The 17,495-nt window shown below is 53.5% G+C and overlaps 6 protein-coding genes across 6 annotated transcripts; 3 read left to right on the top strand and 3 right to left on the bottom strand.

The window, feature by feature from the left end:
• Nucleotides 1-1,233: 1,233 nt before the first annotated feature.
• On the top strand, nucleotides 1,234-1,579 carry BDZ83DRAFT_642720 (uncharacterized protein; the record flags this gene model as incomplete). Its single annotated transcript, XM_060509633.1, has 1 exon — nucleotides 1,234-1,579. A coding segment is annotated over exon 1 (188 nt), but the record flags the coding sequence as incomplete, so codon positions are not given.
• A 609-nt stretch (nucleotides 1,580-2,188) lies between these two features.
• On the top strand, nucleotides 2,189-3,102 carry BDZ83DRAFT_174991 (uncharacterized protein). The gene has a single exon (XM_060501485.1). The coding sequence runs from the start codon at nucleotides 2,379-2,381 to the stop codon at nucleotides 2,946-2,948; it is 570 nt and encodes a 189-aa protein (XP_060358129.1). The 5' UTR covers nucleotides 2,189-2,378; the 3' UTR covers nucleotides 2,949-3,102.
• On the bottom strand, nucleotides 3,049-4,758 carry BDZ83DRAFT_174930 (uncharacterized protein). The gene is made up of 2 exons (XM_060501484.1): nucleotides 4,501-4,758; nucleotides 3,049-4,447 (listed from the first exon to the last, which is right to left on the bottom strand). The coding sequence occupies exon 2, from the start codon at nucleotides 4,416-4,418 to the stop codon at nucleotides 3,150-3,152; it is 1,269 nt and encodes a 422-aa protein (XP_060358128.1). The 5' UTR covers nucleotides 4,419-4,447; nucleotides 4,501-4,758; the 3' UTR covers nucleotides 3,049-3,149.
• Nucleotides 4,759-6,683: 1,925 nt separating this feature from the next.
• BDZ83DRAFT_593066 (transmembrane amino acid transporter) lies at nucleotides 6,684-8,179 on the bottom strand (the record flags this gene model as incomplete). Its single annotated transcript, XM_060506594.1, has 2 exons — nucleotides 6,684-6,743; nucleotides 6,800-8,179. 2 exons carry the CDS (start codon nucleotides 8,177-8,179, stop codon nucleotides 6,684-6,686), a joined length of 1,440 nt encoding a protein of 479 aa, XP_060358127.1.
• Nucleotides 8,180-11,219: 3,040 nt separating this feature from the next.
• On the bottom strand, nucleotides 11,220-13,106 carry BDZ83DRAFT_724527 (uncharacterized protein; the record flags this gene model as incomplete). Its single annotated transcript, XM_060512668.1, has 5 exons — nucleotides 11,220-11,967; nucleotides 12,036-12,157; nucleotides 12,242-12,528; nucleotides 12,610-12,748; nucleotides 12,834-13,106. The coding sequence occupies 5 exons, from the start codon at nucleotides 13,104-13,106 to the stop codon at nucleotides 11,220-11,222; spliced, it is 1,569 nt and encodes a 522-aa protein (XP_060358126.1).
• A 931-nt stretch (nucleotides 13,107-14,037) lies between these two features.
• BDZ83DRAFT_657674 (uncharacterized protein) lies at nucleotides 14,038-16,284 on the top strand (the record flags this gene model as incomplete). The annotated part of the gene is made up of 2 exons (XM_060510981.1): nucleotides 14,038-14,098; nucleotides 14,201-16,284. 2 exons carry the CDS (start codon nucleotides 14,038-14,040, stop codon nucleotides 16,282-16,284), a joined length of 2,145 nt encoding a protein of 714 aa, XP_060358125.1.
• Between the last annotated feature and the right edge of the window lie 1,211 nt (nucleotides 16,285-17,495).

Genomic DNA, 17,495 nt, shown 5'->3' with positions numbered 1-17,495 from the left:
TCACAGTACCTGCCAAGCTCACAGGATCAGATAGTAGTTCAATGCAAAGAAGAGGCTGCGAAAGCTTTCGAGCGCTGGCTAAAGACAGTACCGGAAAGCCATATGATCGTCTTCTCGGACGGCTCCAGGGCGACGAACGGAGCCGTGGGGTACGGCTTCGTCATCTACCGAGACTCCAAACGCATAGCGCAAGGGTGCGGCCGACTCGGACTAGCAGAAGTGTTCGACGCCGAGGTCGAAGGGGCGCGAACCGGCCTCAGAAGGGCTCTGCTCACCAATCGCGGTCATCCAATCCACATATGTATCGACAACACCAGCGTTATACAAGGCATCCGCGGCAAGGCGCCGGACTCGTCACAAGACGCGTTCCTCGAAATCCAAGAAGCGGCCAGGATATTTGATATACGGACGCACTGGTCCCCGGGACACCAGGGCATCGAAGGAAACGAGGCCGCGGACCGGCTGGCCAAAGAAGGAACGACACTGCCGGCGCGGATGGGTCAAATGGCAACACTAGCGGGCATCAAGCGGCTTGCAAGGGAAAAATTACAAAGCCAGCACAGGAGATGGTGGTATAAAGAGCGAAGGCCGCGGTACGCGGACTTGGGGCTTGAGGCAGCTCTGTCCAGCCCTCCTGAACTGGCCTTGCCGCGGGCTACGTTACATCACCTGCTGGCGGCACGATCGGGTCACGGGGACTTCGAGCAATATCACCGACGTTTCAACCACGACGACGCTCTAATGATGTGCTCTTGTGGAGAGGCGAAAGACGTGGACCACCTGGTCTACTGTCGACTAACGCTGGCGAGGAGGCAACGGTGGCCGACCCTCCACTCTCGCAGTATGCCCGAGCCCATAGGTCCTATGGGATCTCTCGAGGCCTACTTCAAGAGATTAATCACCGACCCACGAGGCTTCGAGGCCTTTCTCCGCGTGACGGACTTCTTCCAGAAGATCTGTCTGCGGTAGCAGCATCCACACCTAGGTAGATGTGAGTGCGGACTACAAAGAACCTCCCGATTCCAAGGGACGATTTGGGAAAGAATGAAACTGGGGCACCAGCGGGAACCGGGGACAGACAGAACGCGTAGTGGCCACAAGGCATGATTTGGAGGACGATGTAAAGAGACGACGTACTGTAGAGTAGGTAGCCTTGGCTCACGGCCCTCCACGCCATATACCCTTCGGGAGGTCTGCGGTAAGGGCTCTAGCCCGGCCGCCACGGCGTTAAATACAACAACAACAACAACAACAACAACAATCGACGAGTTACGCTATCACCACTCCCGCTCGCTTTGTCGGTTTCATGGAGCATCAATCCTTGATCATGTTTGAGTTTGAGGGTCTCACGAGAGACTTCATGTCAAAGGACGAGATAACGCGGCTTCGAGAAGGACCAGGCCAGATTGTTAGCGCAGTGGTCGTCGACAACCCAGCTCAAATCCGGCGCGTCATGCTCGGTGCCTGGTTACGCAGCGTTCGCGGTCTCCATGACTAATGTTTGCATGTTTCTGGTCAGCAAATATGGATTTTGCTGGAACCGAAGGGGGCGTTTGGAGATGAGTTCTTCATGGACGCGAATGGGGGCGATTGGGGGCGATTGGGGGCGATTGGGGGCGATTGATGTGGGCCTGAGGAACTTGCCGTGCAGAAAGGCTCACGTCTCTTATGGCATCAGCATTACTTCAGTTCTGTATCTGTAGAAAGGAGAAGCCTGAGAGTGGGATAAGGTATGCAGTAATAGCAACTTCTTAATTCGGTCATGTGTCTTGATTGTGCCAAACACAAGCCGCTGCTTGGCACCCATCGGGTTACCTCTAGCTACCTCAATGACAAGTCACCTCCTACAACCAAAATAGGCCATACCTAAGCAGTCAGTAGTGTCGCGAAATTTTCGCCTCTCATACATCGGTTTGAAGATAAACGCACGTATATAAGGCGTGGCCAGGCTAACAGTCTCCTTCTATTTTTATCACGCTTAATTCAAGCGTCGGAATAGAGGAGTAGGAGGAACTTTGGACTTTCAAACTTTTCTTCATATATCATATAAAAATTACTTCCAGTGACTGCCAAATTGGGGAAACGGGTCTTTAGAAGGATTGAAAAACCTCGGAAGAGCACGAAGGAGGGGATATGGTCACTAAATTCAGTGACCACACAAAGCCACGAATTCAGACCCAAATCCGATACTTATTTGGTCCGCACCCAGAGACAAACTGCGAACAAGGTAGGTGAGGTCGGACACACAGATGGACTACTACTCACTCTTGAGTAGCACTAAGCGTCATGTCTGACCGCCACCCATGGGATTGAAGTGCCGCAGTCCACGCATACCTTGTGCTACAGCAGTGATCTACTAGAGCTTACAGAGACTTTGAATGATTATTGCTAGTTACACGTATCAACCTTGCATAAAAGAGTTGATTAACGGTGCCAAACCTCCAAGCAGAATCCATCCATCTCCCATGGCGGCATCTCCGTCCTGTACTCCCAATACAACTTTGCATTGCCCCCAAGATTCTCTGTGTCCGTGTAAGACAACGTGTATCTTTGTCAATCCATCACCACCCCATCACCCTTCGATGTTCTTGCCAGATGTGCTCTTTTCTTACCCTCCCTTCTCAGAGGTAGAATCTTGTTCGCGGAATCGCCAAGTCTTAGTCGATGTTCGGGTCCTCACCTCGTTCCTCGCCTGGCTCCTCGCCTGGCTCCTCGCTTGGCTCCTCATACGGCGTCGGGCGACTGAAGATCATGTTGTGCATATTCGCGCGGTTCCGGAAGATGGTGTTAGGATAGAAGCGACGTTCTTTGGGCCGGCTGGGCTGATTATCGTCCGATTTCTCTTCGAGTGTCAGGCTCTCCAAATCAATGGGGTCCAGAACAGTGGGCCTCGAATCTTGCAACCCAGTGTAAGAGTCGCGCCCGCCAGAGATTCCAGCCAACAGTGACGACTGCGGCAAAGAGCAGGAGTCGTCCGAAGAGGGCCCGGCTGCTTCGTCTTTGTCGTTCAGGCTGGAGACATTCTCATCATGATCTTCCTCGGTAGCAAGCGTCGTTGAGACATGGGCATAATCTGAGTCCGCGGACTGTACCGAAAGGTCAGAAGTTGTCGCGACAGTCGGGGCAACCGTTTCCAGGTGACTGCCACTCTAAGGCTGTTCCTCGGGCAAGGCGCTTGTAGATGTTCCCTCGAGCTCGGACTCGGGTTCTAATTCCAGATCGTCGGACGCAAGAAAGGTATATTCTTCATTGGGCGTCAAAGGACCAAATGTTTGAACGACCCATTGGTCGAGCAAACGCGGGCGGTTGATGTTCGGACCTTTCCAATGGGCAGGGATCCAGCCTGCGAAAGACTCCAGTCTCTGCCAGCCGAATCGAAGGAACGGATGGGGCTTTGTTGGATAGTTCTTGTACGTGTCAGCAGGCTCCCTGCGCAAATCATCGACCAACGCCTGCCCATAGCCAATCAGAACAGCCCTGGGTTTCTCCAGCGGCTCACCGAGGTTTCGCATGGAAATTATAACATTGCTAGAGTGAAAACGGCAATGATCAACTCCAATGTACTCTTCCGACATAGTACCGTCCATGAGCTGCTTTATAGTATCCATTCTTGTATCGAGGTCTGTGGTGAAAGCATCGCGTGACTCGGCGCTGTTGTATAGCTCAACCACCTCATACTTGGGGCCATCAAGTGCAAAGAGTTGGTCGAGGCCGGTGCCATCGATAAATTCGGTTGCAAGCACCGCAACATCCCGGGTCCGGTCTGCGAACGATGGGTTGATCGACTTGACTTCCGTGATCCATCCTCCATAGAATTGAGGAGCGACATGGGGGAAGCCAGTGAGCTCCTTTTCAAAGAGGCGGTTATAGGCGCCGAATTCGTCACTGAATGCTGAGTCGGCCTGGATTGTGACTTTGATGAGGCGCTTGGTGATGTCGATGGTCTTGTGCCAGAACAAGGGATCGAACACCTTCAGGAAGAGTAGCTGTCCCTCAGACGGGATCTCATGCTCTCGTTCATTTGGGGCGGCCGATGGCGAAGCGACAACTTTGCAAAGGACTTTTTGGGGACCAGGATGGTATACAGCACTGCCGTCAATCATCCGAATGATCTCGACCTCCATGGAAGCAGCATGGTCATCTTGGTTGTTCTTGTCAATGGTCTTGGGCGCATTGTTCGGGTGGAAAACCAGTCGTCTGAGCGAAAAGGCCTTCTCTTCATCGGATATCATCAAGTCGCGAGAAGTCCAGCCATCCGGAAGCGGATAGTGATGATCGCCGTAGGGCGGAAGCGGTTTGTGTGATCGAAGAAGGAGTCGTCGTCCTGGCGAGTAATTCTTCTCGTGTTCGGGGAGAATGTCCATATCCTCCCTTCGACGTCTGGCAGCTGTCTCCTCAGAGGAGGAAGAAGAAGCCATGTCGTCAATCTCGTTCCAAAGACTGGTTCCTGCTACCTTTGGTTAGTCTGATGCTGGGTTGAACTGGTGGATGTAGACTTGCCTGTTGTCGCGATGATGAAGCGCACTTCCGCAATAGTCCGAAGCCCGCGATGAAAAGTTGGGCAAAGAAACAGACGAGAAATCACAAGCGAGGGAAGGGACCTTGTTTTAAGGCAAGCTTGGATGAATAAGGAACCTTGAGGTAGATGAAGGTGAGGATTGAAGGCGCCGACGTAGGTAGGCAAGGGCTTGGGACTACCTACCTTGTTCGGTGCCTACCAAGGTGAGGTGGTCAAGGAAGGGTAAAATAGGGGAGGGGGGGAGGGAAAGGCACAAAGGTGGTGCCTATCGCCGTTCCCCAGGACCTTCCAGGTGTGTCTGGTCGGACCCACCTCACTCACGGGAGCAGGTGGCAGGCACCAAGGATTTGGGTGACAAAAAAGTATGGCCTTCAACCCAGGATCATTCCAAAAACCCTCTTTTTACAAATACCTAAGGGGGAATAGGGGGGTACCCAGCAGAGGTGCGTTCAATCTATAGCGTATGTGGTGGTTTTTTTTCCGGCTTTACAGGCGCAAAAGATCGACCTTAACGGGATCAGGCTTTCAAGGGAAATCACACGATACGGTACACTTTTTAACTACACAATACGCGCAATGTGCCCCAAGCACGCGCTCAACGCAATATGGTGATTTCGATACGAAAACCGCTATGCAATTCGGGATGGGCAAGCTGCCCTTCACGCGGCGGCGCCGGCCGGAAAGGTCCACCGCAGAGGTCGGCCGCAATGGTCGATACGTATTAACCACGCTCAACACCGGAGGTCATGCAGCTAGCAGACTAACCCCCTAGGGGCATACCCCCCCTAAGGAGCAGGCCAACGGACCTCTGTCGTGCGCACCCCCCCTCCCGGGTAGGTACCTTAACAGAGACAGACTTAAGTTACTAGGTGGTTGGTAAACAATTGTGTCACCCACTGGGTAAGGTGAGGTACGTTACCTTATTACTCCCGTCTCCACTATTCATCAGGGCACGCCCTGGCCTCGTCCCGCGGCAATTAGAGACTTGCCGTGATGGCATCAACCTCATTCGAAAGCCCGTCGCTCACCACATGACCAGAAAGTGTCCCTGATCAGCCTGATCGATACAGCAAAGAAGAAAATACGTTACAAGATGGGAAGTCTGATAATGGTCCATAGACTGCTCCTGCATATCTTTTTGTGGACCAGGTGACTTTTGCCATTTGAGTCCTGTTGCACTCCCAATTTCGGCTCACTATGAAGAGCACAAAGCAAGCAATGGATGTCGAATGGGAGGGAGCCTTGAGTACGTGTAAGTTGGCGATTGCTCAATGTGGCTCAGCCTTCTGTTGGTAGTCAAGCTTGTCACTATATTCTCGGACTTGATGTTGACCAGCAAACTACTCTGACCCCCGAGTGTAGGCAGCTGGGCTCAAGAAAAGGCATCAGCCCTACACAAGGCAGCAAGGGAATATACATGCATCCTTGAAGGGGAATATGAGGGCCAGCTCCGGACGCGCCTAACTCACCTCAGTGTTTACCACCTTCACCTACCTTACCTCTGCACGCGTCTTTCCTTGAACCAGAGCTGACGGGACTACCGTACCTTATTTTTGTTTTCCCGGAAAAACAACGCCAAACCCACCAAGGGCATCGGAAGCGAATCAGGTGAAGCCTGGATGAAGAGCACCGGAAGTGACTAAGACAAGGGCAACACGTAGGAAATGGAGAAATGAGCTGGTGGTTGAGTTGCTGGTGAAGGGGTGGGAGAGGGGATAGGATGGAAATGTTGGCGTGTAGGATAATTGGACTCCGCCTGGCGTTTTGATACCTTGGGCGTGTTTTATCGATCATGAGGTTGGTACTTGCAATTGATTTGTTATTGGAAAAATCCTATTTAGTCTGTGAAAACATTGCTGTTGAAAAACATGTCAGCAAGGTGGTCTTTCAGCCGGCAAATCACCTACGGCAACGTGTGGTTCAGCAGCAACAGAGCACAAGCAGTTGATAGTCCAGCGGAAGCACTCGCCTCTCGGGCATCGGCTTCTTGACACGGGCACGCGTCTTCAACATGCACAAGTCGGGTTGCACCTTTGGTAGGCCACTACGGTTGCTTCCCTCAAAAGTATGGCATGAGCTGAGACGCATTGCTGTATGTTACAAGATAATTCAAGGGGTATTATTATCTGCACTATCAAAACTATAAATTCGACGAGATTGGTATTTAGGCGAGGGAAGCGCAGGTGAAGGGGCTGCTGATCTTTCCAGTCTTGAACTTGAGGTCCTATTCGAGACAATTAGCATCGTTACGCTTGAACGGGCATGCGCAGGGAAACTTACAATCTCAACAATACTGGCGTAGGTACCGCAAACCAGAACAACAATGCCGATGATGAAGGCAAGACCGTTGAGCGCAGTCTTCATGAGATTCTCCTTGGCGAACATGGAACCCTCGCGCATGAGCATGAACCACATCAGGGCGGGGAAGTAAAAGGTAAAGCCGGAGATGAAGAGCGAGGAGCTGATGGACAGAAGCTCGGAGAAGAAAGGGATAGCTTCGGCGATGATGAAGGCGATGATGGTGATGACGGTGATGAGACCGAGCCAAGTGATCCAGCCCATCTTGGTGTTGATGAAGCGGATAATGGAGTCCTTGTAGACACGACCGTGGATGTAGCGGCCGACGACGGTGGTGTTGATGGATCCTGAGATGAAGATAACGGGCAGGGCGACGCCGAATGCAATCTTGGAGATGGTGTTACCGGCGGACAGCAGGGCAGGGGACTTCACATCCTGGCCGACAAAGGCGTAGATGAGGGCGCCAGTGAAGGTGTAGATGAAGATCTCAATCAGACCAAGGGCCCAAATAGACTTCTTGTAGTCGGTCGGGGTGTGCATCTCATCCATGAAGGAGAACTGGCAAATGGCAAAGCTGTAGGCGAAGACAATGTTGGTGATGGCGATGAAGGCCTCAGCAAAGGTAATGCCCTCCTTGGGCCAGGCAGACCAGGGAGCGGTGGTGATCTCACCCCTGTTGATACCGGTCGCGATGATGGTGATACCGATGGCGAGAATGATGGAGACGAAATCAATGTATCCCAGGATGGCGACTTCGGCAAAGGAAGGGGGGATGGCAAGAATCAGCAGGATAATGGCGGAGACGACGGCAAAGACAATGGAGCACGCGCCGTCGTTGGTGATGTTGCCGAAAGCGATGGCGCCGGTGAGGGTGTGAGAGCTAACCAGGAACGTCAACTGAAGCGCGAACATGGCACCAATGATTTCGTAACCCCAGCGGCCAAACATGAGCTGACCGGCGTCGGCGTAGTGCGATACGTGAGGGAACTTGATCTTGACCGCACCGACGACGTCACTGGTGTAAATAGCCACAAGACCAAGACCAATGCAAAGGATAACGCCGGCGACCATACCGAGGGAGGCGAAGGCGGCGGGGAGAGACAGACTGCCGAGGGCGATGGCCTCGACGATGAGGACGACGGTGAGACGTTTCCAGCCGAGGCGGTGGAAGTGGGCGCTGCCCTGAGCGGCCTTTTGCTTCTCGAGGTCCTGGCGGTTGAGGTCGGTCACCTCGCCGACTACTTCGCCGGGGAAGACAGCATCGCGGGAAAATTGAGGGGTGACGGCGGCGCCGTCGGAGGACTTGGTGTCCTTGTTCTCGGCGGCATGAGCCTGCTGTTGTCTAATCTGGTCGTGATCCATGATGGGCTTCGTGTGTGTGTGAGGTTGGAGAGAGTGTGGTGTTTTTTGGTCTACAGTCCAAGTTTTGTGTGTGGCGTGGGGCCCGGGCGGAGGAAGAGGAGGAGGGGAGGAAGCTTTGACGGGATGATGTCAAAGGCGAGATGGTTGTCGTTGGAGGTGAGGGCGTTGTATGGGACAAGCACACACGGACGCACAACAGGACGGACCGGGTTGAACAGGTCTGACTTCAGCTGAGGAAAGAGAGAAGAGAGAGAGATGAAGAGTCAAGAGCCGGTTGGACTGAAAGAGAGAAACAACAACAAGAAGATGGGAAGACGGAGGCGGGATATATGGTGGCAAAGGGCGGAGCATCAGCACCGACCCCGGAGTCAGGCCGAGGGCTCGACCTCGTCGAGTTGAAAGCAATTCACCTCGACTGAGGCCCGGAACCTACGATGATTGGACCAGGGTCCTTATCTTTTGGCCCCCCCGCGATCGTGGGCGGTGACACCGGCACCTGGGAAATGGAATGGGATGGGGATGGGGATGGGTAGATGGCCTTACCACGGACGAGGGACGAGAGAGTGGGCGAGTGGGCGGCAAGAGTTCGTCAGCCAGATTACCTAGATGGCTGACATACGGATACTCAAGTCCCACGGAAAGCTCTGCTATTCGACGACTCGTACTTTGTACAAAGAATCATCAACCCGGCCCCCCTTGCTTTGGGACCAGATTCCGTGCGTTTGTGAAATTGCGGGGGAATAAACCGTTGCAGACTTTCCCCGCGAAATCGACCAGCGTCCCTGAGATTCCAGAATTGACACATTGGTCTTTGCGTGAGGCCGCGTGCTGCTTCCCCGAGTTTCCCAGTGAACAATTGTATTTCTCGTTGTCAAGAAAACTAGGACCGCGTGCCAGCAAGTTGAGGGTTGCTGACGGGGTTGCTGTGTTCGCGGTCGTGTAAATGCGGGACTGAGGCAATTGGTAGAGTTTTTGCATCGTAATAGGGTGGATATTGTGACCTATTCTTTACCTAAAGGACCCAGAAGCAGAGCCGCAGAGTGGCCTCATCTCGCCCCCCCTTGAGTCAGTCCATGTTGCTGTTCCCACGGGCGACCCCGAAATACGACCGGTGGCGCGCTGGGAAGAGGCCTGACGTGACTGGGATTTGAAGAGAGATAGTCTGAGCTCCTTCGAAAGAGGAAAACGGACGAAAGAGAAAACTTTGCCTTATCTAGAGTTGCTGAAACTCGAGCGAGGAAAAGAGCGTCATAGGTGACCTTGAACATTGGACGTTGGGCCAAGAGTATGAGGCTCAAAAATTTTCAGACGAAAACGAACAAGAGCCAAAGCCAAGAGTGACGATTGCCGAACAAGGGGGGAGGGGGCCTGAGCCCGTCCGCGGGAAAAGACTCCCATAGGTTGTCATGCTGTTCCCTCGGATCTCTCCCACCCTTCCACCCTTCTACCCGTCCCCCTCCTCCCCTTCGAGTTGCCTTCCCGCGCTGCCGTAGGCCATTTCTGCAAGTCTTGGATTGTCTTGAGTGTCTTGTCTCGATGCGCTAAACCAGTCGTGGGTTGCAAGGCCGCTTACCCGCTGAGGGCCGCAAAGTTAGACGTAATAGCGCCGCCGCGGTCCCGTACATTCCCGACATCCTTGACTCGAGATCCATGCCGATCCCACTCACACTGTCACTCATTGGGAAGGCTTCTAGAAGATCGACTGGAAGGCCCCAAAAGGCTTGTCGACGCCTCCTACGCACTTCCCTGCAGATGTGGCCACACAAAGCGCACAAAGGGCTGATCCCCCCCCCCCCTGCATATGCCCGTCTTCCCCGTCCAGGGCCGCCTGTTGAGCGAGGCGAGCAAGGCGAGATCTCACGCGACGCGGGTTTTTGGAGCGAGTATCCATGCCAGACAGACTTCTCTCGTGCGTGAACGGAACCCATACGGACCCTGTTTTTTTGTGTGTCTTCTTTTTTCTGCCGGTTCTTTAGGCGAACTCTGACTGGCCACAGAGGCTTTCTGCTCAATAATTTGACATACAACCATTACCAACCGCAGAGATAACAGTTTCGGAGTCTGGTGTGGTTTTGGTGGGTGGTGAGAAAGGAGGTAGCATTTACGCCGAGTTCTCGCCCGACATAAACAGGACACATTCGTGGCAAAGCGGAACTGGTTTCATGGACATTAGGCGGCAAGAAAAAAAAAGAGTGACGAGAAAAACGCAGCACGTCGATGAACAAGGCTAAACAAGGCAAACAAGGCCATGGATAACAAGTATGCATCAGCAGGTTGTATTGGCGTCTAGTTGACTGTGATAAAGTAGCTGATCTACCGCGTTCGGCGGATCCCAAGGTTCAAACTTGCGTCAAACGACTCGGCCGTTGTGCCGCGAGAACCGAGCTACACAGCTTTGGCGTGCGAGATCTTCGTACGAAGGAGCAACTGGAAGCGGTTTGCGACGGGCTTTTGCTCGCTCCTCGTTACCGGGGGGCGGCCAGCACGAGCAGGGGGCACGGGGTAAGGGACATGGACTGAACGAAGCTGTTGGCAATTCCGATTGTGTCATTGAATCCGGGGTAGAACTGCGGGGATGGGGCCGGTTTGCGTTTGTAATTTGTTGAAGGGCGCGCGCTGTTGGTGTGGTGGTCATCCTCGAAATTATCGTCGCACCCTGTTCTGAACCGGTCTGGTCGTTCCTCGAGATGACATTCCTCCAAACCTGAGTCGTGCCATTCTTTTTTTTTTTTTTTTTTTTTTTTTTCTCCCATGCTGCCATGTTATCATGATGTTCCCAGCCCATGGTCCCTCTCGGTTTCAGCCGGACGAACGCATCAACGGCCGAGATTGCTGCAACTCGGACCATCCCAGCCGCTGACCACTCCGAGAAGCGGACGATATCGCAAGCTGGAGTCCCCGATCCATGCATTCCTCGCGCGGTGAACGCTCCGGCCACACACGGGGAACCCGCGAGCAGCAACTGGGCCAATCCTGTGTCCGTTATTTGACGTTGTGGGAACTCCAAGTGGTTTGCTGCATCCGTGCATTTTCGCCATTTCTACATGACACCAACACCACCACCAGTACCGCCTTGGCCGCGCTCCCACGTTGCCCACACTTCATCCAAGACTGGTAAGCAATGCTTATCCCGCCAGAGGTACCCGGAAAGGAGTTGCTGCAGATTCTCACGCCTGCATTGTTCCGGCGGCAAAATACCCCTGGCTCGTTCCAGCAAGCTATTGAGTCTCGACGAGAACCACTCACGGTCCTCGGTTGTTCCGGACCCGACGATGCCCACAAAGAGAACCCACAACAAGGCGGCATCGTGAGACACCCAGATGAGTGCAATGGAATCCGCGTCATCGAGGGCGTCGCGCATCCTCCTGACGAGGACCCGTACCATGTGTCCCGTCGTCGGGATCTCTCGCAAGACGGTATAAAGAAAAACGTGGGCAGCAGAGACCAGAACTAGGAACCGTTTCTGCACTGGCGTAGCTGTCCGGCGCTCCACGTATAAAAAGTGCAGAATTGTGCTATCGGCCGTGTTCATGACGATCCTGATGTCGTCTGCGGACACGGACACGGCACCGCCTGCCTGCGAGAGAATCGCCTGCCTCAGCGCCACAAAGATCCTCAGCGGCTCGTCGCTCTCGTCGGGGTTGTGGCCGCCGAGCTTCTCCAGGTGTCGCAGGGAAGGCGTCCTTGCGCGGTTCACGACCGACGGCGGAAGAGACACCTGCCCGAGAGTGTGGAACATGGGGAACTTTGGCACTCTTCCGAGACCCGAGGCTACTTGAATGTCGATCCTGGGGGAGGGATTCTGGTCAGTTACCGTTCGTTGTGGAGGGCAATTGAAGGAGGTCAAGTCACCCACCAATTGATGCAGCGGCAGAGGATGTAGTCGTGTTTGATCGTCTCCGGTCCCCCTCGAGCTTCTATCATGGCGTGGAGTCCCGTCAAGTGGACGTTTGCCGCCGAAAAGTGACCTTGAAAAGCCTACCAAGCAACATATGTGTGTGAGAACTGGAGCATCGAAGTGAGGTGGTGGTATTCGTATATGAGTGCTAGGAAATCACTCACTTCGACGCTTCCCAACATGGCCACGCCGGCAAGAACAGAGAGGTCATTGCTTGCACTACGGGCAGATTCTTGAGAAGCTAGACGATCTCTGATCATCCGCATCGCCTCCCCCTTTTGCTTGTACCCTTCCCGTTGGAGCTTGAAGTCAAGAAGAGGCATGGTGGCGGTCAAAAACTCTGCTGCCAAGGCCAGCGTAACGCGCATGATGAGAGCGCTCTGCGTAGCATAGGGAAACCATGGTCTCTGAGTATCGATTGTAGTGGAATTGAGGTTGAATCTGGTGGTGACTGGAGAGTTAGTTCAGATGCACAGCACCAACGCGGCGTGACGGCGTCCGGCTCGTGAGCGGTAGAAGCTGCGACTCTTACAATATTTCACCAGAGAGTCCACGCAAGGACTACTGGGAATAGGTAGCGTATTGAAGGGGTCAGCGCTATCGCTCCCCAGTCTCTGTACCCAGGGTGGCAGCGATGCTTGGTGCAGAAACTCAGCAATGTCGGGTGGAAACTACGGAAGTGTGAGTGATGATGGCCTGAGTCTTGTGGAGAGATGGGGACAAATAGCATACATGGGAACGGCGAGTTGACTGCACATCTTCTTGTTCTTTTTCTTGTTCTTGCAGATGCTTTGGACTCTTGGGTTTGGTTGACTTGAGCGTTGTTCCCGGCAACCTGAATCGTCCCTTCAACTGGGCCTTCTGCTTGATGGTGTTTTGTGAAATTGAGGCCGTCGAGGATCCCAGCTCCGAACGGCCTCTCTGGATGGCAGTTCGGATAGCATGACTTCTAGTGGATTTGCTCGCAGTCGGGAAACTCCCTTCAGTGGCATCGACGGTGATGAACTTGAAATCAGATTTGGGGCCCATGTCAAGGGGAGTTGGACCAGCCTAGGGGCCTCTTTAAGGCTGATGCCTGGTCTGATCTCTAGCGTCACACGCCAGTACTGTCCACATCTCCCACGATCAGTCGTCGTTATGCTGCCAAGATCAATCTGTCGGCCTTCAATATCATCAACCCCTGGATTCGTGCTCAGTAAGGCAACGAGCTAACAGAGGGGCAACAAAGGACAACAGGACCCCCCGCTGCACGTCAACAGCAACAAGCCTGATTGGTTAAGGCTCACTAGACTTGGCTAAGGTTGGTGAATAAAGTTGGTCCAAATGCCGCGCTCAATGCTGGGAGTTAGTCATCAACCAGGTAAAATGGCCCGAATCCTTTGCGAAGGATCGCAAGTTGAGGGGGATACGGAGCAGCTGAGAGCAAAATGGAAGGCAGAGAAGGGGGGGCAGATTGGCCGGCGAAGGTACGTACCGAGGCCAAGACTGACACTGATAAGACGCTTGCCTAATTCGATTTAGCGATTCTTAGATCCAATCGATGCAGCCAGTGAACGCCTGTCGCTTAAATGAGTGGGGGATTGCTCTCCAATCGAGGCACGTGAAAAGCAAAGGGCACGTGACAAGGGCAGCATTCATCCGACAGAGATACGTACCTATCCCAGTTCCAGGCCCGACGTTCGTCCGTTTTCGGCCTCCGAGCGGACGAAGCGGACGAAAGATGCGTAAGCACCCATGACACGAACATTATCAGTGAGACAGACAGCAAGCCAGAACTGCCCATAGCAGTTGATCTGGGCTTCTCAAACGAAATCATGCCTTCGATATCACTTTTGGTTTTTACTCGGGGAGCTTTGATATCTCGAGTCATCTTCTCTGTTGTGATATTTGGTTGTATGTAAAGGCAGCATTCGTCTTCAAGTCGTTTGGTTTGAAGCCTACAACAACAACATCCGAAAAGATGGACGAACGACCGACAAAGAAACGTAAAGTCCGAAAGGGAACACGAAGTTGCTGGCAGTGTAAGTTCGTCCGTGGAAGTGCTCCGGTTTCCCGAGCGAGATCCAGCTCTGCCGAATTCCCCGATACAATCGCTATTCTTGATTTACTAACACCCCGTCCAGGCAGGAAGAGAAAGATCCGCTGCGAATTCTCCTCAAACGAAGAACAAACCTGCAATGGTTGCCAGGCTCGCGGTGCCGCCTGCGTAAGCCAGGAGTTCACCGATGATGAGCCGTCCGGCCCGCCTGAGCGCGGCCTTGCCCAGCGTCTTGGTCGGTTGGAAGAGTTGATGGTGAAGCTTGCCGACAAAATGGGCCCAGAGCCTTCATCGGTCAACAAGTCGACCCCGCCAACACCGTCGGTCGAGGGTTCCCTTCGTGTTTCCGATTCAAATGTCACCCCGGATGATTCGTCCTGGCAGTCCGTGAGTGGGACCACCGCCGTCTCTGCCCCGATTCCCGGCCGCCCCCTATCCCAATCCGCACTAAATCGGCCTACGGCGGAGCGTCCTCGTGCTGGCAGCAAGTACGATAAGATATGCCGCGACATTCACTCCGTCTTCCCATCTCTCCAGGATGCCCAGACCATCGTCCAGTCAAGCAGAGGCCCAATATTCGTATTAATCATCTTTTACTCATACCAAGATATTCTCGAGGGCAAATCTCAGCCGACTTCTTCCCTCACTGCCATGCCGGGTGTCGCCAAGCATCCGGCTATCTTGGCAAAGCATTTGCTTCAGTTGACCATTTGTCTGCAGCAGATGCCGCCGTGCTTCGACGTCTCTCAACTCGAGGCATGCCTAAAGTGCTCCATCCAGGAAAAGATGGCAGAGTGGACAGCAGCCGCCAGCGCGGTCACCTCCAACGACGAGTTGGTGGGTTCTGCAGAGGGCTTGGAGTGTCTCATTCTCGAAGGGTTCTACCTCGTCAACTCTGGCAACCTCCGCAAAGCATGGCTTGCCATGAGAAGGGCTCTTAGCTTGGCACAACTGATGGGCATTGAGCGTGATGGCTCGCGGCCGTTGAAGTCGTGTGATCCCTCAACCGACCCTTCTACGATGCCCTCCTCTCATGCGCTGTGGTCCCGTATCAATTCCTGCGATCGATACTTATCTCTTCTCCTCGGTCTCTCTGCCGGCACGCAGGATAACAGCTTCATGTCGGAAACCTTTCTGGTCCGTGACACGCCGATGGAGAAACTGGAAAAGAGATATACGGCCATCTCGCTCCGAATCATTGAGAGAAATCGCACTGCAGCGACAGAAGCCTTTGCCATCACTCAATCTGTAGACTGTGAGCTCGAGCACGCGGCAAAGTCCATGGGACGTAGCTGGTGGGAGATCCCGCCTGTGCCCGACTACACCGACACAACCGGCCAAATGAGTATCATGTCGCACCTGATGCTCCAGATTCACCACCATAGTTTGCTCATCCTGTTACATCTCCCATACATGCTTCGCAACCAGACAAACACCCGGTTCGACTACAGCAAAAATACGTGTCTAGAGTCCAGTAGGGCCGTCCTGAGACGATGCGTCATCTTCCGCACCGCCAACAACGCAGCATTCTCGTGCCGCCACATTGACTACTCATCACTCATGGCCGCCATGACGCTTCTTCTCGGCCACCTCAGTCGTCCTCCTGGTATTCGTGAAGAGGACTGGGCGAGACAACGGAGCGAGGACCGGACCTTGGCGGAAACTGTCCTGGCCAAAATGGAGGAACTAGCTGTGCTAAATGACGACAAGCTATCCGGCGAGAGTGCAGAGATTATCAAACAGCTGCTTCCCATTGTCGACTGCTGTAACGGGGTAACTCCACGTCATTGCCCGGAATCAGAGGTAAAGAACCTCCAGTTGAGCATCCCTTATCTGGGAATCATCAATATCAAAACCACCGCAAATCAGACAGCCGAGTCGCACTTGCTGGATCTAAGCCACTCGCAGCTGCCCACACCAGCAAACACAACGACTGTGGCATCGGAATCTCTCCAGCAAGACACTCCTCCAGCAGTATCCTTGGAAGCACTCCTCGGACAGGACAACACCATCCCCCACGAGGACGTGTGTGCGGGCTTCAGCGCCGATTATCTCGGATGGCCATGCCCTGGCATCACGGCAGAGGCTGGGGACTGGGCGTTTCAAGGCGTTGATACAACTTATTGGTCCCTTCTGAACAGCGGCATGTCAGGCAACTTTTCTCAATGACGATGCCATGCGTACAATGCCCAGCTAGGGACGGGAAATGCGTATTTGAATCTCTTTGAGCTGTTCAGACGCTGAGGAAGATGGGCTGTATTGCAACGAGTCTTTCAAAAAGAGGGATCAACCCCTTTTTAGTCATCCAGGGCGCCCGAATCTCAAAGCGCATAGTCAAGGAGGCATCCAAGGTTGATGTGAGACCTGCTCATGCCTGAAGAACGTAGCCTGATTTACGCATCCACTACTGAACTTCTGTTGGACTCTGCCAAGTATTGTCACTCTGCCGTTGGGCGTGCAGAGTCGCAGGCCCGCTTCAAGTCGATTAATAGCGCAGCCTGAACAGGCAAGGGGTCATGCTGCTATTGGACCCTGTGATCTGCCCAAACTTGGACCAGAAGGCGCAGCACTTGATCAGAACTACCAATTGTCCCCGGCAAGTCGGCTAGCTCCTCAGTCTCCTCTCATAGCTGGACTCCTGAACTCAGAAAGCCAACCAATGAAAGCGGATCGACAAGGTAGAGACCCTTCAACGGAATGCTCAAAAAGACACGATACATGTCTGAGCCTCTGGGGCAAATATGTATGTGTAACGCTAGCCTCAGGACTCAGGTAGTTCCTGCAACGGAAACAGAGGACAAGGAACCTTTGCCATTTGGTCGTTGCAAGTTGAGAATGCAGATGGAAACAAACCGTACTTCATTTCTCGCTTGGTCGAAGTCGGGAACCTTCGCAGATCCATGAGCCCGGCTCACAACAAGGCTTTCTCGTAGCATTCCGATGATACATACGGCTCGGCACATACAGCTTCTGGAAAAGTGAACATGTTGGACTTTCTCCTTACCTAAGCCAAGCTGCCAAGAGGGGTCTTGGCGCAAACTTTTCAACCCGGATGAGGCTTGCTTGCAACGCTATGTAGTTGGGTATTATATAATTACCAGAAAGGGGGAACTGGGGCTTAGCAATGCGACTCTACAGAATGCAAAAGTGCTGTCTAATGGATGACTTTACCATGGCCCCGGCCAGCCAGCCAGACATTGCTAGATGAATCCCACTCGGGCAATTCGTGCACCACTTTAACTACGTGGGCCACCATCATTTGTGCAGCACACCGGGCAGAAAACCAGCGCCCGGATCGATACCCGAAAAACGCACTGATGGGGCTGCCAAGGGGGGTTCCAGAGCATGGGCACCTGAGACTGTAATCCATCAAGGCTCAT

The sequence above is a fragment of the Colletotrichum acutatum genome (genome assembly GCF_030867785.1).
Source record: "Colletotrichum acutatum strain CBS 112980 chromosome Unknown BDZ83scaffold_205, whole genome shotgun sequence".
NCBI lineage: Eukaryota > Fungi > Ascomycota > Sordariomycetes > Glomerellales > Glomerellaceae > Colletotrichum > Colletotrichum acutatum.
This window is presented reverse-complemented; position numbering and strand designations above follow the sequence as displayed.